Source organism: Malurus melanocephalus, unplaced genomic scaffold, assembly GCF_030028575.1.
Source record: "Malurus melanocephalus ecotype Western Australia unplaced genomic scaffold, MMel_1.1 scaffold_358, whole genome shotgun sequence".
Lineage (NCBI taxonomy): Eukaryota > Metazoa > Chordata > Aves > Passeriformes > Maluridae > Malurus > Malurus melanocephalus.
In genome coordinates, this window is record NW_026623590.1 from 282031 (window position 1) to 306262 (window position 24232).

A 24232-nucleotide genomic window follows, 5' to 3' on the forward strand; every position below is an offset into this window, starting at 1 on the left:
TCTGTCCAGATTCTGGTTTAGGTAACCAAATAGGGTACCAGTTACACCATTTCCCTGGTGCAGCCACTGCAAACCCTTCTTCCACCAAAACTCTCCATGGTAGACGGGGTGGGTGCAGCACATCCTGTCCTGAACAGCACCTTGGTACCCATTCCCTCTTGGAATAAGCACTGTTCTCTTCTCTAAAACCAATAGAGAAGGTCAATTAACAATTTGCAAAGTGCTTTGAGAAAATAAATTGCCCTTCAGCACGGGAGGCTGATTGTTWGGGGCTGGTGATTAGCTGGCTTGGGGATTGTTTGCTCTGAAGCCAGGGCACTCATTTTGCCCAAAGCCTTCTGTAAACAAGCTGTTTCTTGACATTAAGAAGCTTTTCCTTCTTTGGGCTGATTATAGGTTTGAAGCCTAACAGCTCTTAGGTACACTTTCTGTTTTAAATGATTACAACTTTCTGCAGTCAAATATTAGCTTTTGCCAAAAGAAAGTCTCTTCCTTGAGTAATGTGGCCACGGCTGTCAACATGGTTTAACAAAAATCAGAAAGAGGTAGCTAGGAGAAAKACAAGCTTTTTTGTTAGAGATAATTTTTTTAATCTAGACTCTTAGCTCGAGGTGTTATTGATATAGCTGAGATAATTAAGCTTTATCCCCAGCAGGCAGGGCTGTTTGCAGAAGCATTAATACAGGTGCAATGACACATTCATTGGGAGGAACTGGCTGGCTGAGCCTCTCTCTTCAACCTTGCAAAGTTACCTTGACTTTGGATCTTAAAAAATCTGGGAAATGGAGCTGAGGACAGGGCCCAGCCCTRTTTCTCAGGGTCCAGCCCCAGGTTTTTGTTGAAAGGTGAATCAAGACTTTGTTAAACATCCTATTTTGAACCAGGAGCGTGGGCAGAGCTGCATCACAGGAGTTCAGGTAGTTTCCATGGATGTTAATGCTGCCTCTTGCAAGTGACACATCTGCCAAGCACCAGGAAGCAGTTTGGGACAAAAGTCTCCCTGCTGGCCAGCAGGAATTTTAGTCAAAAATCTGAATTTCGCAGCACTCCTGGCCGACTGCAGCTCACTGACTGATTACCAGCGATGCCTTTTCCTCGGCAGCGGTCTGAAAAATAAAATTCTCTATTCTTGCATCCCTTGGCAAACACTGGAAGAGCTAATAATGCTGTCATGGTTCTCAGTGYTGCCTTTCCTGTGGGTTCCCAGGCTGGGGTGATGTTTGCTCACATCCAAGGCTGTGTGGCTGCGCTGGGCCAGCCCCTGGTTCATAAGGATGGAGATATCAGTCTCTGTCAGCTAGGGCTTGGAGCCTTGCTTGGGATTATGGATGGCTGCTTGAGGCACGTGGGGAGCTCTGCAACCCGTGCCTGGGCCTAAATCTTGAAAGAGGGAGAAGTTTCTCAGGTTTAAGGGATGTTCATTGCTGCTCCTCTCTGCTTGGGGTGCTGGCAGCGTCTGCTCGCAGGACCCAGCTCTCAGCAGCTCAGGAATGGGGGGCTTTTATTAAATTCAAATCAACCCCGCAGCAGGTTGTCTGTGATGCAAATCCTTCCTCCTGATGTCTGATCTCATTAGGGACATTTGGGGAATMAGCTCAGGGTGCCCCTCCCTTGGTGGCCAGGGAGGATTTGCAGCCCTCCCTCTCTGCTAAAATGGATTTTGTCCGGTTTCAAAGCAGCGCTTTGTCACAAATCATCAGAAATCCACACTGGAACACTGGGAAGAGTGTTATATGCAAGGATGAAAAGCTGAATTANACTGGGAAGAGTGTTATATGCAAGGATGAAAAGCTGAATTATCCTGCTGTAAAGTGAAATGGGAAAAAATTTAAAAAAAAAGAAAAAAAAAAAAAAGGAAAGAGCAGTAACAATGGAAAAGGGGATGTTTGCCTGGATTGTGTGTGTCTCAAGGAAAGGCGAGTTTAACCTGCTGTAATGCAGGGTCACTTCCCGTTAGCAAAACCCCCTGAAGGGAGAGAGGGGCAAATGTAAAAAGATACTTTACAGTAAAACAATATACTTATTTTACTCCCAGATCAAGGATCCTTTCTTTTTYTTAAAGGAGCTTTTGAAAACCTACCCTTGGTTGTACAGAATATTTTTAACTCCTCCAATATTGTATGGTTTTTACTAAGKCATTATTTAAAAATGGAGCTGTTGTCATCTTCTTTCTTGCACAGGGCAAAAATGACTCTTCTCCAGCTGTAATTATGACTCTGTCCCTTAAATTTGCTCCTATAAGCAGCTGAACTTTTACAACTACAATCTGTACTGGCTGCATTTTATTAATGGAGTCATTCTGCTTTCTGTTTCTTTGAGTTTTGCTCTCCCATATCTCCCACAGCATTACACTTGCATGTCTTTGTTCGTTAGTTTTAAAGCCTTTCCTCAGCTGGGATAATAGCAAAAACATCTATTTCTGGCCATCCAGTTGCAATTCTGGCTATTCTCAKTGGGGAATATATATTTCAGGTTGGGTTGGTGGGGATTGAGATYTCTGATTCCAGATAGTCTTAATGAGAGTAGCAGCCCTGATTCCCCACACAGAATATTGAAAACGGGTCCAGGGTGTACAGAATGAAATGCTGTGATCTTACCTTTGAGCACCTTTGCTTTGTTCTTTTTTTTTTTAATTCTAAATATCATTTGCATCTGCGTTAGTTCATTGAGAGCTGCTTTGAGGGTGAGGGAGTTGATTTTTGGATCCTCTTTCTGCTTTGCTTTGCTTTGTGCTTTCCTGGGGTTTGGCTATACCTGGGTGCACCTTTGGAAGRGAAAGGTTAATTCAGGAGGGAGCTGGAAGAAAGAATTCAGCAAATTGACTCTGTTATTATTCTGATTGCCTTCAGTGTTAGACGAGAACAAGACGCACCTTTTTTATTGCCTTAATTAACTACCACCAAAAGAAAAAAATCCCCACCATACTGTGAATCTAATAAGGATTAAGATTTAGTTAGAATATTAGAACCAGATCCACAAGGAACACACTTCTCCTGCAGGAAGGATGTGTCGATTTTATTCCTGAATTTCATCAGGAAATCATGGGGCTTTTAATTTTCTCAAGGCATCCTTTGATCATAAAATGCTGAGAAGCATCCATCACCTTTTTCTAATTTTAGACCCCAATTGTAGCTTTGTTCTTGCACTTTTTTTTCCTTCTCTCCTCATCCACATCCTCGCAGGGATTCCCCAGAGCTTGTGGGGAGAAGCCACTGGTGGTTTTTCCTTCAGCAGGGAAGTGGTGCAGAAGGGACAGAAAGTTTGCTCCATTTGCACAACCTGGAAATTTCAATATTTCCTGCAGCTCAATTGCCCATTCTTGAAAGTTCCTGTACTTACACTTGAGAGGCAATATCCAGGAGTRGCTGGGCTGGTAGTTGGGAGCAAATGGAGTGTGAACACTGCAGGCAGCTCTTCTTTGCTTGGTTCAGATCAATGTTCTGAATTGGAGATGGGATTTGGAGTCTCCTTCCCTCACTCTGCTCTCCGCTGTTTTTCCCTTCTCCCATTTTGATCCCTGATGATCCCTGCTGGTTTTGGGCAGTCYCTCCTGGGGACCAGCAGTGCTTTGAGCAGTTGGCACTGAGGAATCTCTGTGGCTCCCCAGCACACATTTGCTTCACAGACCATTCCTGATGTGAAGGCGAATTATCTCCCGCTGTGACACTGCCACGGATGAGCAGAAACCTTCTCTCCTTTCCTCTTCCTGYTCTGCTTTCTGCTGGCCAGCAAACTATTTTAATTTAAAAGGTGATTTAATGAGATAATCTGTTTTCCATTCAGGTTCTTTCYGTAGCTTAGCTCCCCTCCTTTTCTTTCCCCTCTATCCATCTGACATCTTGGCTGCCTGAGTGAAATAACCTCCCCTGCTGCTCTGCAGTTCCTCAGTGCTACCTGCTGCTTTCTTCATCTTCTCCCATCCCACTGCTGGTTCCTACCTCCTCCCACAGCCACCCTTTGAGCCCCTGGCCCCGTTAATCTGTCCCAGAGTGCTTCCCCTCTCTGTGTCATGGGACGTTTTTGTGTCAGGGAATGAAGGAACAGATCCCTGGACATGAGCTCTGAGGGATGCACAGAATCCAGCCAGCCCAGTTTCCTGAGAGCATTTGCATCAAAACTGTTTCCATYTGAGCAAAGAGCTTGGTTGTGACAAAAGAGAAGGGAAATATTTGCAATTTATGAAGAACAAGGAGCAAAGTAAGTTCTGYCAGAGAGGAGAGCTCGGATGCTGCYCCAGARTTCGGGAGCTCYGTGGSCACATCCTTGCTTTGACCASATTTTCTGTAAGGCYKTRAAATTGCTTTGGATGGGGTTCATCTGAATGATTTTTATTTTTAAAAAGGTTTGGTTTTTTCCCTGTTTGTGCTGATCTTGAGGGATCCCCCAGCAGATCCCTGAGGAGTTTCCTCCTCCTCACTGTGCAGGCAGTGAGAGGAGCTCAGCTGTTATGGTTGGAGTCGATGATCTCTGAGTGCTTTGCCAACCTAAACAATTCCGTGATTCTTTGCTCCAAACTCTGATCCACAGGGAAATGCTGGCTCTTACTGCCTGTGATTCCCTCAGAAATCCAGGACAAAAAGAGACAGGAGCCAGGCAGGTCATTCAAATGCCCAGGAGACCATCCCTTTGTGGAAAAGAATATTTCTTATCTATTATAGCTGGATTAAAGATTGGGAAAGTGAACTGAAAACTCCTGACACSACAGGATCTGGTTTTAATGAGTGACTAGAAAATGAGGAAGKKTCCAGCACAGAATCCTAGAAACWCAGAATCATTTAGGTTGGAAAAACCCTTTAGGATCATCACATCCAAGCATCACCCCAACACTGCCAAGCCCATCCCTGATCCGTGTCCCCAAGTGCCTCCTCCACAAATTCCCTAAATCCCTGCAGGCCCATCTCACCCTTTCTCATGGATTGGCTCAAAGGAGGAAAACATTCCTCATCTTCCCTCTGTCCTCAACCAAGACATGGGAAAGAAGTGTTTAGAGAGGGGTAGCTGGGAATAAATCAGCAGGAAAGGAATTGTGTTAAATTTGCTTTTTAAAAGCCAACAAGAAGAAAGAAGAAGTCACAGCAATGCTTTGCAATGGAATTTTTTTTTATGAAACCTACAGCTTCAGGATCCTTCCACACCAATAAAAATAATGTGGATTAGAGGCCTGAAGAAAAAGATGTTCCTATGTTATAGAATTTGTTTTGTTTTTATTTTTTCATGTTTTTCACAGGAATATCCCCACATTACAGGATTTGGGGCTGTTTTTCACAGGATTATCCCCACATTACAGGATTTGGGGCTGTTTTTCACAGGAATATTCCAACATTACAGGATTTGGGGCTGTTTTTCCTGTTTTTCACAGGAATACCCCCACATTACAGGATTTGGGGCTGTTTTTCACAGGAATATCCCCACATTACAGGATTTGGGGCTGTTTTACACAGGAATATCTCCACATTACAAGATTTGGGGTTGTTTTACACAGGATTTTCCCCACATTACAGAATTTGAGGCTGTTTTTTCTGTTTTTCCCAGGAACACCAGTGCTGTTGGGATGCAGAAACAGGAGCAGTACAACAACCCCACGTTCCCTTCCAGATGGAACCTCCAAAGATCCCTCCAAAGACACCTCCAAACCCAAAGAGATCCAAGCCCAGGGTGTCCTRAAACCAAAAATATCCGTCTCCAACAGTTTATGCAACATCAAGGCGTCCTCGAGGATCCTGCAGGAGGAAAACAGGCAAAAGCAGCTCCTAAAAAGTAAGGTACAAATCCTACTGTGGTTGTCAGGAATATGGTTTCAATAACGAGATGAGATCAGTCTCGAAGCAAAAAAAAATGAAATAATGGAAATTCAGGCCATTTTTGTCCAGCTTTAAGTGTGGAGTGTGAGTCATCTGGTGAGAGATCAATCAGCTAATCTGACTGTATGCATTGCTATGGTTAACAGAAAACAAGATTAAAATGACAAAGATAGGCTCAGATTCCCAAGAAAATCTTGAAAAAGCATTAAAATTGTAAAGTCAAGGAGCCCCAGACCAACCAAGTAATACCAGAAGTGGGGTTATTTTTACAGCCTTGTTTTGATACCTTTCCTTCACTCCTGCATCCTTTTTTTTTTTTTTTTTTTTTTGACACAACAAACTGAACTGTGATTATTAATAAGGTTTCAGCGTGTAAAACGTATTTTTTGGGTTCAGCAGCGTCTGGAATGTCTTACCTGCAACATTTCTTCTCACAGCTAAAATGCAGATGACAGCAGCAGCTGTACTCATGCATCAGGTATCTTTGCAGAAGACAAATGAGATTAATTTGGGTTTAACACCAATTTATTGAGAAATTTATTCTTTAAAAATGCTGTTATGGTCACAGAGCCTTTTTTTTCCCTACAGCTGTTTTTTCTTAGATTTTTTTGCAGGCAGGTAGGCAAAACTTTGTTATTATTGAGCCTAAAGTTACTGAAAGTCACACTTTTGGATTTCAAATGCTGCATTTAGAGCCTGAAGTTAAATCAGGCCATTCCCCTAATTGGAAGTGACTTTTGTTTTACAAAAGTGAAGCATCCACTGAGGTCTGGCAAAGACCAACTTAATCCACACCTCTGTAAACCTGGCTTAGGGAGGAATTTAATTTCATGTTCACAGGTTTCAAGGTTTATTCCAAAATGTTGGTGAGAACGGTATTAGGGAGGAAATACAGCTCAGGCTTTTATAAGGCAAATGTACCCAACACAGATCTTTTTAATATGTTTTTTAAGTACAATATAATATGTACAATATGTCATAAAGAGGAAAATATTTTAAGTTTATTGTAACCAAAAATTGAAATAAAACAGTAACGGGCTTTATTCCCAGATATTTAGTTCTAGAAATCGAATTATTTGGCAAGGAAGGAGTACTCCAGTGTGACTTTTGAAAATAGTTCATATGGAGCTCTTCTGGAGTTCCTTTGTTAGTTTGGATTCGTTCTGAATGAGAATCTTGTCAGCTCTGATTTTTGAGCACGCAGCCTCTTTTGGTCCTGATTTGTGCAGGGGCTATCAGTCAGTGAGCATTAAACTTAATTGTAAGCATAGGAAATAATCTCTTTTTCTCAATGTGGACTGACAGCTTTCATAATAATGCACTCCAATGCACAATAACCTTCAGTTGATTTTTTTTTCTTCATGGAATCTTTCCACTGGTTAATGGACATGTGGGAATGTCAGAAAGCAAACTGGATTATAAATAAAGGGAAAAAAAACCCAACCAGTGGTGCTGATGRAAGTCTCAGTGTGGTCAAAGGGAAATTCTGTGTGGTTAAAGCCCACAACAATCTGGTATTTTCTGCAATAAATTGGAATGAACTCCAACTGCAGGTCATGGCGAGATATCCCTGGTGCAGCTTTTGGGAAGGGAGCACCAGGAGAGAGCTGAGCATCCCAGAGGTTTAACTGTGATTGTGATCTAATTGGGATTGTGATTTAATTGCAATTGTGGTTTAATTGCGATTGTGGTTTGTGATTCTGACGTAATTGTGATTCTGATTTAATTGCAATTGTGGTTTGATTGTGATTCTGATTTAGTTGTGATTTAATTGTGATTCTGATTTAATCATGATTCTGATTTAATTTGGATTGTGATTTAATCATGATTCTGATTTAATTGTGATTCTGATTTAGTTGTGATTGTGGTTTAATCATGATTCTGATTTAGTTGTGATTGTGATTTAATTGTGATTCTGATACAATTGTGATTGTGATTTAATAGCGACTGTGGTTTGATTGTGATTCTCATTTAATTGCAAGTGTGATTTAATTGCGATTCTGATTTAATTGAGATTCTGATTTAATCGTGATTCTGATTTAATTGAGATTTTGATTTAATTGAGATTCTGATTTAATCGTGATTCTGATTTAACTGAGATTTTGATTTAACTGTGATTCTGATGTAATTGTGATCCTGATTTAATTGTGACTGTGCTGATGCTCCGTGTGAGGTCTGGATGATGTGAGACACACTGGGGATGTCCCAGTGTTTGATCTGTCACTCTTATTCCAGGAACAGCCCTCTCCGTCTAACGAGACAGAGAACCCAATCACCAATTAGCCATGTGCTCCTAATGAACTTTCCAATCTCTCCAAGGTGACGAKGAACCCCGCGGTTCCAGGGACAGAGCCAAGGAGCTGAAGGCGCAGGAGGAGCGGGAGCGGGGCAGGAGGGTGGCACTGGCCAGGGTGACACTGGCCCGGGTGACACTGGCCAGGACCCGCTCCCCAGCTGTGGCTTGGGAGAAAAATGTGCTCAGCTGGCCAGGAGCCAGCTCCCAGCTGGACAAAACCCCAGCAGCCCCATGGACACTGCGGGTAAAGCAGAAATTTGTTTCCTTTTTTCTGCAATTTTCCTTTTCTTTCCCTTTTTCCTTTTCTCCCCTTATTATTCTTTTCTTTCCTTTCCCCTTTTCCTTTTCCTTTTCTCCTCTTATTTTTCTTTTCTTTCCCTTTTTCCTTTTCTCCTATCATTTCTCTTTTCATTCCCTTTTCCCTTTTCCCTTTTCCCTTTATTTTTCTTTCCTTTCCCTTTTCCCTTTTCTCCATTTCGCCCCCCAATGAATGGTGTTTTTTTCCTGGGAACTGGCTGAGGGCAGAAGTCACATTCCCTTGGTTTTTGTCCTTCCCAGTGAAGTTTTGGTGGTTTGTATCCACTGCCAACCTTTGCCTGCTTGTCTGGTTGTCCAAGCTGCCCGTTTTGAGCCSCAGCTGCTGTTCCTGTTGGAGAACTCATTGAGAATTTGGGGATTTACAGATTCCCAGTTCCCCAAATGTCTGGCATTTCCAGCACCACTGCAGGCGTGGACATGGCCGTGGTTGGTACCAGGCTCCAGCACAGATGGATTTTCTCACCTTTTCCTCCAGCACAAATTGCWCACCCATCTCTGCTCCTGCCCTAAGACATGCCTAAATGTCAAAGCAGCCTTTGACTGGGAAGTGTTTTCTCTCTGAATCAGCCACGAAGAGATCTGACAGTCTAAATAAACAGGAAAGTTTGTGAACTGTCAGTGACAAGTTGCTTCGGTGATGGGGTGAGAAAAGGAAACAGGCAAAACATCAAGAACTCGAATTTGGATGTGAAAATAAGCAATTCAAAACATTAAAATGTATAAACTTGATAGGACAAGGGRAAGTGGCTTCCCACTGCCGGAGGGCAGGGATGGATGGGATTTTGGGGAGGAATTGTTCCCTGGAGGGTGGGGAGGGKTKGGRWKGRAWTYCYKGRRRARSYKGSMRKKSCCAARGCCAGGCTGGACATTGGGATTTTGAGCACCCTGGGGTGGTGAAAGGCATCCCTGCCATGTCAGGGATGGCATTGGGTGTGTTTTAAGATCCTTTCCAACCCCAAATCATTTTCATGGCTTTAACAATCTCTCCCTCAACTCCACCCTATTCCCCTCACCCCTTTTCCTCCCTGGGCATTGCATTCCCGTTCATCACCRGCCGTGTTTCCCGCAGGAAGCGCTGGAATTGCACAACCCAGGGTTCATCTGTCGCTCTCAGAAGCGGCTCCGCCGGCTGGAGCTGAAGGTGCAGCTGAGGAGAGCGCGGCAGAGCCAGGCTGCCCCCGGGACCCCCGCCCGCAAACTGTCCTGCACATCCACCCCCGGCAGGAGAAAACAATTCACCGTCCCTGACCCTCTCAGCGGTGAGTCTGACCAGCCAAAGGGGCTGAAATCCCATGGGGAATTTTTGGGGGAGCTTTGGGAAGCAACGGGAGAGCGGCTGTGACACCTCCAGCATCCATCCAGTGCTCCTGGCAGAAATGCCCAGCAGCTCACAGTGTCCCCTGGCACAGGGTGCCCAGAAAAGCTGGGGCTGCCCCTGGATGTGTCCAAGGTCMRGTTGGACATYGGGGTTTGGAGCAGCSTGKGWTGGRGGAAGGTGGATGAGGAGCTGTGTCAGCTCTGTGGCAGCTGGGAGGGACCTCCTTGGGGACATTTTGGTCACTGTCACATGCAGGGGTGGCCTTGAGCGTGTTCTTCAACCAGCGACTGCTGCTGGTTGTGGGGTGATGGCAGAAAATGGAATTCATCCTCTCCCAGCTCACAGAATGACCCATTTGGGGACAGAGGTGACAGCAGGGAGGCAGGTGGGATTTGGGATGGGATCCCCAGCCTCCAGTGTGGATTTGCCCCTTGGTTCAGAAACCCCAGAGCTGCAAAATCGAGGCATCCAAACTCTGATTTGCCAATTGAAGCTGATTAAGGTTGAGGCAAAACATCCTCAATCCCAGTGAGGGAAACCCTTCTGTCCCTCACAGCCCACACAGCACCTCTGTCAGTATTATCTAAGCACAAGATGTTTAACAAATTGCTTTTCTTTTTATTTCCTTTTTTTTTTTTTTTATTTGCCATCTGGATGTTAATTAATTCACTTGACTAAAGGAAAAAGATTTATTTGATTGATTGGCATTCCTCTTTACATCTTGGTTTTAAATCTGTGCCTGCTTGGAGATACATTATTCTACTGAAAAGTTAATTAATTTAAAACATGAAACAAAGTCGAAGAGGAAAGGGAATATTTGATGTCCTCAAYGCTGGGAAACACAAACATGGTTTTGGCTCCCTGGGGAAGGAGGATGGGTGCAGGAGAGGTGCACGAGGCATGAATTCTGCTTTAAAGAGGCAATAGAATTAATTCACCATTTCAATTCTCCAGGTTCATTTACCTGGAATCAAATCTCTCAGTGCARTGTGGGGGCTCTGCCAGCAGCAGTATTTTCTCATCTCATTTCCTCACTTAGAGGAAGTGGCAAAAATCTCCCACTTTTGTCTGATCATCCTTGAAAATCCCCCAAACCACTCTGCAAATGCTTCATGGAACAAAATATGCACRGCTAAACCTATTTCTCCTTAAATTATAATGAAACTTTAATCCTTATGCTTGTTTAATGAGTAATAAAACCATAATATTGAAATATATTCATTAATTATTGAAGCTAATGACTATTCCCATCTTTCAGCAGTTGGTCATTAAAGGTGAATTTGTCTAAAGAGAATCTTTAGTTTCTGAAACTCATCTGCTTCCGTGGTTTTCTGTTTGTGAGACCTTAATATTTTTATAATGACAGAAGTGCCACATGCCTGTCTGTTATTTAAGCATAACTGCTTAAGCAATCCAAGAAAATCTTGGAAAATCTTGGAAAAACCTAGGGAAAATCTAGGGAAAACCTTGGAAATCCAAGATCCCTGGATTTCTGATGACCTGGAAATTATCCCAGAAGATTATTCTGGAGCATTCAGGCTCATATTGATGGTACCTCTGGGCTCTAGGGTGTGATCTTGTGGTTGGTTTTTGATCATTTCCTTCCTTTCTTGTTTTTTTTCCCCTCTTTCCTGATATTTTACCATTTGTGGAGGTGAAGAGCTCTGAGGTTGACAGGGCTCACTGCCAGCCCACCCTGGATTTTCCAGAGGTTTTTTTCCTAAGAGCAGGGTGGTGGATGGGTTTAATTTGCAGAGTGACCCCGAGGATGGGTTGGAGCTGGTGTGAGGCTGGACAGCACTGACTGTAACATCAATTATTCACTAATTTTCCCCATCAGGAGGGCATTCCCTGCCCAGATGTGTGCCCACCCAGGAATGAGAAGAGCTGGGGGTCTGTTTTATTCAGGGGTTAAACAACAGCCTGAAAAGTTTTGATGAATTTCCACACTTCTGTCTCTCTGAAATCAGCTTGGTTCAGGTGTTCCTCTCTGCCCTTGCAGCTTTTATTCCAATAAAATAATTTACACCCACAGCAAAGACCTGCAGAGATTTTTTTTTTCTCCATCCCAGAGAGATTATTCTATCAGCCCAAAACATTTTCATTGATAATATGAAATTACTGACTAGCAGGGTTTCCYYGTGTTTTGACAGCGTTGTAACAACRCTGAGAAAGGAAAGGAAAAATTGGCATTCAGCATGATTTCCATATAAATACCAACATCTGTGCAATCCCCATTTACCTTCCCACCCTCATCCCCCCCTGAGTTGTTTACCGCTTTTTAATTGTCAYTCACGAGCTGGGTTTTACAAAAAAAACACCGAAAGTAATCTCAGGAAAATGAAAATGTTTATCCTGCTCGAGATTTGATCGTCAGAGAGCTCTTTGAAGGCGCAGGAACCCACAACTCTGAGGCATCCCTTGCTCTGTGTAATGGGCACCACTCAATTTCCAGAGCACTAATTAGCCCAAGATAGACAACTCTGCTGTCGAACAAATTAGAGATCCCACTGTGACGAACTGAATAGGAACAATGTTCCAATAACTGCGTTTAAATCTCCAAAACCGCGATGTAATTACYGCAGTGACAGGGCTGCCAGCTGTTTATGGGCCTTTAAATCTGCGTAATGAACAGCCCTGCCATCGTGGTGCCACTCTCGGAGGTTTAACTTGTTTTTTTGGTTTTTTCCTTACCTTTCCTGTTCTTGGAGTGTGTGAGAGTTCAGTGCAATTTGCCCCATATAAGTTGAAGGTTCCCATTCAAGCCAACCGTGGAGGGTGCTGTGCTCTCCTGGATTTGCATCCAAACCTCTCTCTGTAGTTTTATCTTGGACAGAATTTAAGGTTTTCTAAACCTTCCCCAAAAGTTTTACTGCAACAGCAGCGCCTGTAGGGTGAGGAGTTCTGTTTGGGTTTTCAAGGTGCTGGTTTCTGGAGCAGCTCCGTGCCAGAGAGGATTTTATTTGTGCTGAGTGGCAATCAGAGAATTTGCAATAATCCTACAATACTGAAGCATACTGAAAGATGTTCTTGGGGTCTCAGATCAGTGCTCATCTGTGACTTCACTTCCCAGCTCCCTTTTCCCCAACAAAACTCGTGGTAGAGCCACCATTCTTGTTCTCTGAACAAAGCCCAAGCTGCGACCAGGGAAGAGAATTAGGAAAAGGAATGACCCATTCTGATGATATTATTGTCCATCAGGGGGATTAGAGCAGTGCCCGTGCTCTAAAGAAACAAGAGACATTTAGAAAGGCCAGGTGAGATGCTAATTATTTTGTTTTCTGGATAAACCCCATGAATATTTCAGTATCATTGGGACAGAGAGCACTGAAACCTCCTGCATCAGCCCCAAAAATTAATTTAATATGAAAATGTTTTCATAAACCTCTCAACTTAACCACATTTTGGAGCTATTAGTGATGTTTTCCATGAGACTGAAATATTGAGGAGGGTCAGAAATCTCAACAGACACAGAATAGGAAAGGTCTGGCCAGCTGGGAAGGCTGGGAGTCACATCCCTGTGGGTGCTCTTGGGACAAGGAGGATCCCTCCAGGATTTCTGTGGGATTTCTGTGGGATGAGCAGGAGCCYAGGCACCCTCAACCCCATAACTAATGGGTTATTGCATTTTGTACGAAAAACACCCAAACCTCATCTGTTAGCTGAAGTAACTCAGTGCATGAAGTCATTTTCAAAGTTTGGGCAGCACCCCTGGGTGTAGGCTCTGSTTTAAATTCCCTGGATGCATTCCCAGGGAAATCCCATAGGCACAGAGATCTCAGTATCATCTCCACATTGATCTTGGATTCAAGGCTAATTTATTGTTTTAGGGGCCTGTTGATTTAAACACAAAAACAGTGTTTTAAAAAAATGTTCTSTATCCAAGGATTTCTCTGGGCAAACAGGTTTTTGGTGAATTATTTTTCTCAGCTCAGTAAGAAAGCAGTTAAATTAGAGAACCACCACCAGCAGTGCTCTGCTTTTCACACTTCCTCAAAAGCACATTTTAGYTCCTACCAAACTCTGAGAATTCACATTCATGTGAGAAGAAACTGTGTGTACATTCCTTATATTTTGATCAATTTTTCTGCTGTTTTTCCTCTTTTAAATGCTCCAGCGATTTAGTGGTGAATAGGAAGTCAGGGGCTGGCTCCAACACCATCATTTTATCTGTTCTCTGTCTAAATATTTACTGACTTCCCAAGCAGGAGACTTACTCATCCTGTTGGAGGTGCAGCTTAGCATTAATTAAAATATATTACAAGCAGAACYTATTTACATTCATTTCCAAGCTGCTGAAGTGGCTCCTTTCTCCCACTGTGGAGGTGTGAGACCACTTGTAAATACCAGAAACTCGGTATTTTCACCAGATTTCAGTAAAACACTGATGAAGAGTTTCACTCCTCTCTGTACAAGGCTTTATTCATCTGTGGAACATCCCTGAAGGTCTGCTCTGAACTCCTTCTCTCCCCTCAGTCACAGCGGTTGTCTCCAAAATCATCCGAGGCTGTGAAATCTGATAAAGAGCTTTGATAAGGAACTGCTGAAATGAAATTTAGAAGACTATCAGCATGGGGAATTGTCCTTCTCAGGGCCCATTTGATCTTTGCTTGGTAGGAAAGAGCCTCAGTTCAGRTTCTTTTCTCTCCATGATGAATTTGGCAGGTTTTTACAGCTCYGGGTGTTCCCCTTTGAAATGTGCTTTCTTCTCCGGGTTGAGGATTAACAACAATTTTAATGCACGCACCACTTTTATTTTCTCATTTCTACCAATTTTTTATTCATTTCTCATTTCACTTTTGCATCCTAATCCTGCAACCCATCAAGGATTATTTCTGCTCGATGTTAGCATGTGATTTTTTTACTCATAAACATCCAGCTGGGAGATGCTGCAGGAACATTTGGCCAACAGAATTAACCTCTTGGCTCCACGCTGCTTCACAAAGGATATTTTTCATAACCGAGGTGGATTTATTATTTTCATGAAGGATTTTCCCCTGAGTCTCTTTTGAAGCCATCCCTTCAGAGCCACATAGCTGCTGCCAGGCAGAACCATGGCAGTGATGGGTCTGATGCCCATCTGTGCCAGCAGGAGAGGATTTTTCTGGAGCAGCAGCACCTGCACAGCTCCCAAACCCTGTGGTGCATCCCAGAAATTRAAAACAGAGCCCACCCTGTCTTAGGGACTTGTAGGAAAACGCAGAATAGCTCATCATGGTGTATATGGGGTGGATAGTGGGTCTGCAGATCCCTGGATGGGTTTTTTCTGTTCTGGTGGTTACACACAGAGATCTGGAAATGTTAACGTGCCACTGTGCCCCTGGATCCCTGGAAGTGTCCAARGCCAGGCTGGAGGGGCTTGGAGCACCCTGGGATGGTGGAAAGGTCCCTGGGTCACAGGCAATCTGCTCCCTGTGCTTTCAGGGTTGGTTGGACAGCAATAATATCCGAGTGTTTATTCCTTTTAAGCGAATCCCCATGTAAATGAGTATTAGAGCACTAATAAATAAAAGACAAATGATGTTTTCCCAGCAAATTGAGCATGTGGCTGGTGTGTGCTGRGGATTTAACCAGGATGATTAAGTGTAGAGGATTGCTGGGTGGAGGAAAGTCAGTCCTGAGGCASAGAARGCTCCAGAGCCTCTCTCCTTTCTCRGTTTGTGCTTTGGAATCTGCACTGAATCAGATCTGAAACTGCTGCAAAGCTCCYTTTGATTTCTGACTGGAGGGATGGAGCATCCCTGCTGTGAGGAGAGGCTGAGASATTGGGATTGTTCACTGGAGAAGAGTCCAGAGCTCTCAGAGCCCCTTCCAGGACATGAAGGGGCTCCAGGAGAGGGATTGGGGACAAGGGATGGAGGGACAGGAGACAGGGAATGGCTGTAAGGTGAAGGAGGGGAGATTTAGATGGGATTTTGGGCAGGAATTGTYCCCTGTAGGGTGGGCAGCCCTGGCACAGGGTGCCCAGAGAAGCTGTGGCTGCCCCTGGATCCCTTTGAGTGCCCAARGCCAGGCTGGACATTGGGGCTGGGAGCACCCTGGGACAGTGGGAGGTGTCCCTGCCACGGCAGGGGTGGCACTGGATGGGCTTTAAGGTCCCTTCCCATCCAAACCATTCCATGATTCCATAATTTTACACAGAGACACAACAGTGACCTCATTAATTTCCTGTTTCCCCCCTTGTACAAACCCCTCCCTTCCCATTCAGGACCCATTTTTGCCAGGAAAGTGTTCAAATCCTCCATTCCTGAGAGCCACTCACTGCTCAGAGCAGTCATTATTTTCCCATATCCAGGGAAATTCCGACTGGAATTATCACAGATCTCTTCAGATTTGATCTGGAAGGAGTAATGCCATTTTCCTTCTTCTAATGCTCACATAATCATCCCCAGCCCTGCAAAAATGGACCAAATCAAAGCAGAAATGGCTGTACCAGGGCAGGTTCCTGACACACTCCTGCAGGAATCTGTGAGGAAGATCTGGAGAGATTTGGAGAGAGAGATTGGGAGATTTGGAGAGATTGGGAGATTTGGATCCAGCCTTAAACCTTCAAAACTTTATCCAGAAATGGGAAACCACGACTCCACGGAATGTGACACTTCAGATTTCAGCAAAAGCAGATCCCTCCAGTACTAACTTTATTTTCTAACTTTATTTTCTAACTTTATTTTCTCTCTCCCAGATAACCTCTTCAAACCAAAGGAAAGGGTCATTCCTGAGAAGGAGATGCACATGAGATCTAAAAGGTACAAATCCCTCTGGTTTAGGGTTTGTCCATAGATTTTTTTTTAATTTTAATTTTTTTTTTTCCTGCTGTATCAGTTTAAATTTGGGCAGCCCTGCCCTTTTCTGGCAGGTCCAGGCAATTTGGGGCACCCATGGCATGAAAACCAAATCCTCAACGGGTACCTCATGTTGAACACCCAAAAATGGAAGCAGTGRGGTCACTTTGGATTTTTTTTTTTCCCTGATTATGGGACAGGGGATGGGAATGACAGCAAATTATGAGGACCTTCAACTGCATTGTGCTTCATGTAAGAGAAGCTGCAAAAGCCACCACGAGGAATTCATGCCTGGTTTAGGATGTGCCCCATTCCTCTTCTCCAAAATACAACCCCCAGCCAAAACAGGCTGCTTCAAGAGCCTGGAATTGCAAAATATTACAAGGAAAATCCAGAAGTAAAGAGGTTTTGTGCTCGTGCAAAGACCAGGRCTGCTGGGAAGGAAGGTCCAGCTTTTTCTTCCAAATCCTGGGAATTTTATCATTGATTTTAATGGCAACAGATCAGAGCAGAAGTCACCTTTTTAAAGGCAGCTCCTGTCATTTTTAAAAGGGAAAGATTGTGTTCTCCTCAGTAAGAAGTGTTCATAATGACAGTGAAAAAATGTTAACAGYCTACAGTCTTATAATGATGGTTTTCTTATATTTTAGAAAATTAAATTACTTGAAAATGGTTGCTTGGTATTAATTGTGTGGCATAAATACAAAAAAAAAAAAAAATGTACAGGCCAGATCCTGGTTTGAATTATGTTGCTATAAATTGAAACCAACTCCACTGAGCTTGTTAGAAGCTACTGCAGTTACATTGCTGCACTGAAATCACCTGATCCCATCTGCTTCTTTACTACTTTTATTCCAAAATCAGAATTTTCAACAAGATTTGAAACAAACCAGATCTCAGATCAAACCATTATCACTAAAAAATTATAATTTCTGTGCCATAAATGTAATTCAATTATTTAGAAATGCCCATTGCATGGAAGGCAAACACTTCCTGTGGGAAAAATGAATTATTTTCCAGTCCCAGGGATGACATGAACTCCACTTTCTGAATTCCTGGCAGGATTTATGACAATTTGCCTGAGGTTAAAAAGAAACAAGAAGAAAAGCAGAAAAGGATCATCATCCAGAGTAACAGGCTGCGTGTGGAGATGTTTAAAAAGGTGAGGATTTCCTGTTCTTTTTGTAGCAAATGGAGCCAGGAGGTTTGAAGTCTGGGATGCCAGCTCCTGTGTCACTAAAGATTCCTATCACTCATGGATTTTAACACTATTTTAAAGCACTTTTGTATATTTTTTTTCTAGCAATTACTGGACCAGCTCCTTCACAGAAACACGGAGTGACAAAGGAGTCTCTTGCCCATCATCCTAATTGGATCTTGAATGCCTTTGCCTGCTAGATAAGCCATAAAATTAACTGTTATCTCAATTACTTGGAGGTGTTTTCCTTATCTTTGGCTCTTTGTATAAAGCAAGATCATTTATGTTTCAATTGAAATTTTAAGGCAACTTTCAAGTAATCRAAAACAGCCTAAAAGGGAGCACAGCTGTTTCAGAGCATCACCTTTGGGTCAGCTTACCCAGAGGAAATAATTTTAAGAATTTTTAATGCAAATACTGAATTACAGGGCTATTATTTATCTTAATCATTTTTTAAGCACATTTCTCCGTAGCACTAGCACAGTGTTTATAAGACGTGGAAAACTTCTTTCTCTGAAGAATTTTATTAATTGATTTCCTGTGAGTTAAACCCTTGAAGAAAAYTGTTATTTGTTATGTTTAGGAACCATTTGAAATAGCATTACCACATCATCAGAGCTGCAGCAGTTTCACATTAATACTTAACATTCCAAAAGGGACCAATATTTCAGCTTTTTGAGGAACYCCATTCCAGTTCATGGAGTGGAACTACCTAGCAAGCTCTGCCATTAAAGAGCAATATTTAAAAATCTGTTGATAATGCTTTTTTTTCACATTTTTTTCATTGTCATATTCGTTTTACTCCACTTCTGTGAGCGTGAAGTATTTATGGAAATGGCAGATGAAGAAGTGGTGCCAAGAAGGATGTTTGCATCAAAACTCGCAGAACTCAAACCAGCTGTGATGTTTCCTCACCCCCCCCCCCAAAAAAAAAAAATTAAATCTTTATTTGTACTTGTTGGAAGTAAAAACAAGCAGCTCACAAACYGATGGAGTTTATTTATGGAATAAAAAATGAGGATAATATTGACCCAAACGCTGTGTTTTGGTTTGGTGCTGGTAAATATAACACAATTATTGAAACTGCCTGAAAAGTCGTGCCTTTGTACCCACAAATCCCATGGGGAAAGAACCTAAAAACCCTTGCAAGTGTTAAACTTTGCTGCACAGAGTTTGAGTGGGGTTGGAATTTGGCCTTTGATGGTTCTGCTTTGTTTTGCTAATCCAGCCTGGGATGTGAGGTCAGGGTTTTTTGGAAGGGGGATGTTTGTGAGCCACTGGGATAACCTCCAGCTGGGTGACCTGTGCTGGACACAAGGACCTGGCTGTGTTTTGTGCTCTGTTTCTGTTGGATTATTTTGGGTTTTTGTGTTTCAGCTTCCCAGCTAATGTAGGAATAACGATGTTGATTTTTACTCACAGAGAAGACAGAGCTCTGTTGAATGCTTTTATTGCTTTCCAGACAGATCATCCCCAAAAACTCACCAACAGTTCAATCCATTGGGACAGGACATGGAAGGAGGGTGAGGAGGGACCTTCCAGGGTTCTTCCCTGAAAAACATCCTCTAACCAAGGAAGTCATTCTGTTCTGGAGCACACATGACTCCAAGCAGAACTCAGAAAAGGAACACAAGAAGGATTCTCCTTCAAGCTTTGATCCCATTCTAGCTCGCTGCAATCCCATTTCCTATAGGATCCGTGCCCAAATCCCCTTGGATTTCAGTAGGAACTGAGCATTTCTCCCCATTGAGTCCTTACTCTGATTCCTTGACTCCAGAAAAATGCAGCTTTTATTCCTCAAGTCTGTCCCTTCAGGGGCGTTATCTCCTGCCCACCTGGGATGCACAGAGGAATATTCCACACATTGCACCCTCAGCCTGCCTGGAGCCTGACCCTAAAGCCATTATGGCATGGAGAGAGAACATTTGGAGTTTGGTACCCATGGAGAATAATCCCTCCCTGGGTCAGGTCAGAAGGGAGCCCCAAAACTTTTCCCACTTCTCTGGCAGCAGGGAAGAGACCACAGATCAATATKTAATAATTAATRTTGATTTRGGATGGTTTGGGGATCTTCCYCATTGGGAATGAGAGCATTTTCCATGGATTTATCCCCAGGCATTTATCCCACAGGATTCCCAGGAATTCGAGGGAAATGGTTTAACCTGCCTGCCATGGTGTATCCCCTACTCCATGCCTGTATGCAAATGTATGTAAATAAACCTGTATTTGACAGGAATATCAAACAGAGGAGCYGATCCTCCTTGGAAATCAGAGCACCCAGGTGATGCTCAGGAGAAAATCAATGATGGATTTCCTGGGAAGAGCAGAATGGGCTGCTCAGGTGGGGTTTTACCCCTTAGCACCAGGAGCAGCTCCTCAGGCTCACAGCATGAAGTCAAGTGATCAACCAAAAAAAAAAAAAAAAAAAAAACCAAAAAGAAACAACAAAAAAAACCCAACAAAAAAACCCCAACCCAACATCTTCTGGGTTTGTAAAATGGTTATTTCAAAATGGTTTTTATTTCCTCTAAATGTAATTTTTTAAAACCTGCAGGACAAATCTGTGGCAATCGGAGGGGGAATTTGTTTTGTGCACATGAGCCAGTGAGGAAAATGCATGATGCAAATCCCTGTCTGGGAATGTTTTACAGGGCACAAAACCTGCGCTTCAGAAAACCAACAATTCTTCTTTTGCAAACCTAACTTCTGTTTCTGGGCCTGGGAAAAAAAGGGTATCTGGTGATGAATCCAGCAAACAATGCTGACATTCATTTCAGCTCCACAATCCAATCATTGTGACAGAAAAAGGGAAATGTACACTTCAGGAAAACAGGACAAGAAAGGGTCAGCCGCAGGAAGTTCAGAGTCAGGGGAAAAAAATTGGTGGGATTTCACTTTGGACTTGCAGGAACTTCAGAGAGCCCATTTGCCACCAGATAATGGGAAAATTGGAGGTCACTCACACTTGTCAAGCTGGAATTTTCCTTCTTGTTGGAGAAATTTGTGGATTGAGTTCAAGTTCTCTGGGTGTTGGTGCTGTGCCTTGGGAAGGGACACATTTTCCAAATTTCTGCTAACAGGCACTGGTCCAACTGGTGGGGTCAACTCTTTCACTTTTATCTGTGATCATTGATCAATATTTAATAATWAATGTTGATTTGGGAGGGATTTGGGGTGGTTTGGGGACATTCAGRCACAGAGGTTGTGTGCACTTGTCAACACGTTGCCCTCCCCAAGCACAAAACCTCTCTGTGGGGCTGGAATTGTGGAATTTTAATTTTTCATTAATGGGAACAGAGCCCACGTGGGGAGTGCACAGAATTTAGGGGTGCAGGACAGGGTTTTTTTTTGCTCACTGGCATCGTTATCTCATGGGACAGAAACATCTGAAAGGCTGAAGGTCATTGTGACATCAAGGACTGAGGGCTGCAGCCTCCTGGGGATTCATCCWAACCCCAATATTTTCCTGTGGATGTGAATCCAAGCTCTGAGTTACTTCTAGAGGTTCACCCAGCTGCTCAGAGAGAGGAGGAAAATGTCTGGGTAAGATTTTGTGGGGTTTTATTGTGGAATATCCAGGCCTGATCACRTCAGAGCTGATTTACAAGGAAAACAACGCACAAAAATGTGGGGATCAAACTCTTGGCAGCTCTCTCTGGAGGAAATCATTCCCTGAGCAAGAGCTCCGTGGCTAAAAATACAGCTTGTCCCATCAGCCTGGGGGCACAGCCATGCCCTGGTGGTGGGGAATTGGGGAATTGTGGAAATCTCTCCCCAGCAGCACTGAGTGGCCCCTGTTTGGGGTGCAGGGCTGTCCCAAGGGTCGAATTTCTGCAGGCACTGTGACCCCGGGATGTGTTCGGATCCTGTGGGATTCCTTTCTTGGGATCCCCCCTGTCCTGGCCACAGGRCAACCCCAGGAAATGGGGGRTGGAGAAATCCCAACCCYAGCTGCAGCCCTGGGATAAAAGGGGGTTTATTTCAACCAAAACGCAAATTCACCTGAGTGTGAAACTAGAACAGAATGAAAGAAGCGACTGAAAATCAATCAAATTTACTGTTGGTAGAGGAKCTCACTGCATRTATAGAAATATTTACTAACATTTSATTTARATATCTGTCTATTTAYATCAAAAGCACAGAAATCCTTGCCCAAAAYTCTTACTGTGCTGCTGACTGAGTGCTGCCACTCTACCCCTGGAGAATTCCAGGATTGGGCTCTGGAAGAGGACTTTGTCTCTCAGCTGGAGGAGGCATTTTGGGAGGTGATGGTTTTATCTCTGGCAATGTTTGTTTGACAAAAGTGTTGGAATTACAGGAATATGAGGAAAGAATTCTTCCCTGGAAGGGTGGGCAGGCCCTGGCACAGGGTGCCCAGAGAAGCTGTGGCTGCCCCTGGATCCCTTTGAGTGCCCAAGGCCAGGCTGGAAGGGGTTTGGAGCACCCTGGGACAGTGGAAKGTGTCACTCCCAACCCAAACCATCCCATGGCTCCATATCAAACCTCATTTTTATGTTCAGAACACAAAGCATCCTCTTTTTTTAGGTCAGGAGTTTTGCTTTTCCTACTTCTCCTTGGCTCCATGCCAGAGTTGTAGGAGGCAGAATTACTTAATACCCATTTTTGGTGACCCACAGAATAAGATAATGAGGTGTATCATCTCCCTGCCAGCTGCAGAGTGATTAAAAAGGAAAAATAAAAGAAAATTRAGAAGAAACTGCACTGATTTTCTCATGGTACACAGAGTTATATAAAATGATATAAAACAGAGAAGTGCAATGAACTGCTTGAGGATGATGTTGCATATATAGGAATATGTAAAAGAGCTCTTAATTGCAGGAATTTGGTGGATATTTTTTAAAAAAATGTCACAGTGATATATTTTTAGAGTTGTTTAAAATACTTTTATTTTCTGCAGTATCTTSCCACATYTAGACTTTAAKTAATATATAATTACAGGATGCAAACACCTCTCACAGATGGRACAAAACCAACATTTTACTCCTATTTATTTTACTTTTGAGAAGTTTGGGGCTCCAAGTTGTGCAACAGAACCCAACAGAAAATGCCTGCAGTAAAAAAGCTCTGTTCCATTCTTCCTTCCATAAATAACAGGAGATTAAGACCTAATTGATTTCATTCTGCCATGATGGATACCACAGTAATTTTTAATGATTTCTCTCAAGTTTCCCATTAGGAATATTTATTTTTCTTTAAAAATGCCCCCAAATATGCTGTCTTCCTAATTTACTGTCCTGGTTTTTATGGTGATGGATGTTGCATTGTTCTGTGGTTTGCAGAGGGCTAGACAGGAATATTAAAAATATACGACTTCATAATTTTTAGTCTGAGTTGAATGCTGTCCTCTTGTGAGACATGTAAAAATTTGTGGTTTTTTTCTTTCTTTTGTTTTCAGGGAGACAGTGAAATTTGAGGCAACAGATCAAAGCATTTATTGTCAATGTCTAGTCTAGAGTTAAAAAAAAAACCAAAAAAAATTTTAAAACCCCACATTTGGGGTTGGATTTAAAGGGATTTGMGCACAGGACACCTTCCTGACATGTTGTCAGGAATTGCTGTTGGATATAAGGGTCTTGCTGGGAAATCATCACTTCTCGTCATTGAAATTAGTGGAAAAGCCACTTAGTGGAAAAATTAGTGAGGAAAATTATGTTTCTTTCCCCGTGGAGGTTTAGGGCAGTGCAGGCATCCTGAGGATTGCTGGGTTGGTTGGTTTTTGTGAAGGTTTTTGCTCCTGTGTCACTAAAGCAGAGGATGTGCAGCTCGTGGTGATTTTTCCTCTTCCTGGGGGAAGGATGGAAGAGGAAAATGTTGATGGGTGTGGGGTAAAACTGGGAATCACAGAATTGTGGAATATCCCAAGTTAGAAGGGATCCCCAGGATCATCAGCCAAGCTCCTGGCCCTGCCCAGACTCCCCAACAATCCCCCTGTGCATCCCTGGCAGTGCTGTCCAAACACTCCTGGAACTCTGGGACCATTCCCTGGAGAGCCTGGGCAGTGCCAGCACCCTCTGGGGACAGAGGAACCTTTCCCAAAATCCAACCTAAACCTCACTGGCCCAGCTCCAGCCCTTCCCTGGGTGCTGTCCCTGCCCTCAAGGGAACTGCTCTGGAGTGAAGAGGGAGTTGGGAATGGATTTATTGATGGTAGAGCAGAGAACCTGTCCTTGGGGACTGGGAAATCCATGGAATCCATCTCTCCTGTGTGTGCAGCAAACAGGACCTGTGGAGAGTGGGAAATACAGAGAATCCATCTCTCCAGTACATGCAGCAAACAGGATTTACAACCAGGGTTTGATTTCAGAGCTCAGCCCTGGTGGATCCCATTCCACGTCCGAATGCTGGGACAGAGCAGGGAAGAGAAGAGAGAAGAGAGAAGAGAGAAGAGAGAAGAGAGAAGAGAGAAGAGAGAAGAGAGAAGAGAGAAGAGAGAAGAAGAGAGAAAAGAGAAGAGAAGAGAAGAGAAGAGAAGAGAAGAGAAGAGAAGAGAAGAGAAGA

General features: G+C 43.4%; 1 protein-coding gene across 1 annotated transcript in view; it reads left to right on the forward strand.

Moving 5' to 3' along the window:
• CUNH10orf90 (chromosome unknown C10orf90 homolog) overlaps positions 1-18620 on the forward strand; it is a 30983-nt gene extending 12363 nt beyond the window's left edge. Inside the window, exons 3-8 of the mRNA XM_057378425.1 lie at positions 5533-5757; positions 8121-8341; positions 9485-9674; positions 16416-16479; positions 17578-17677; positions 17819-18620. Coding sequence (XP_057234408.1) covers positions 5533-5757; positions 8121-8341; positions 9485-9674; positions 16416-16479; positions 17578-17677; positions 17819-17857 — 839 coding nt within the window. The 3' untranslated portion in view covers positions 17858-18620. The remainder of the gene's footprint in view (positions 1-5532; positions 5758-8120; positions 8342-9484; positions 9675-16415; positions 16480-17577; positions 17678-17818) is intronic.
• The last annotated feature ends 5612 nt before the right edge of the window (positions 18621-24232 follow it).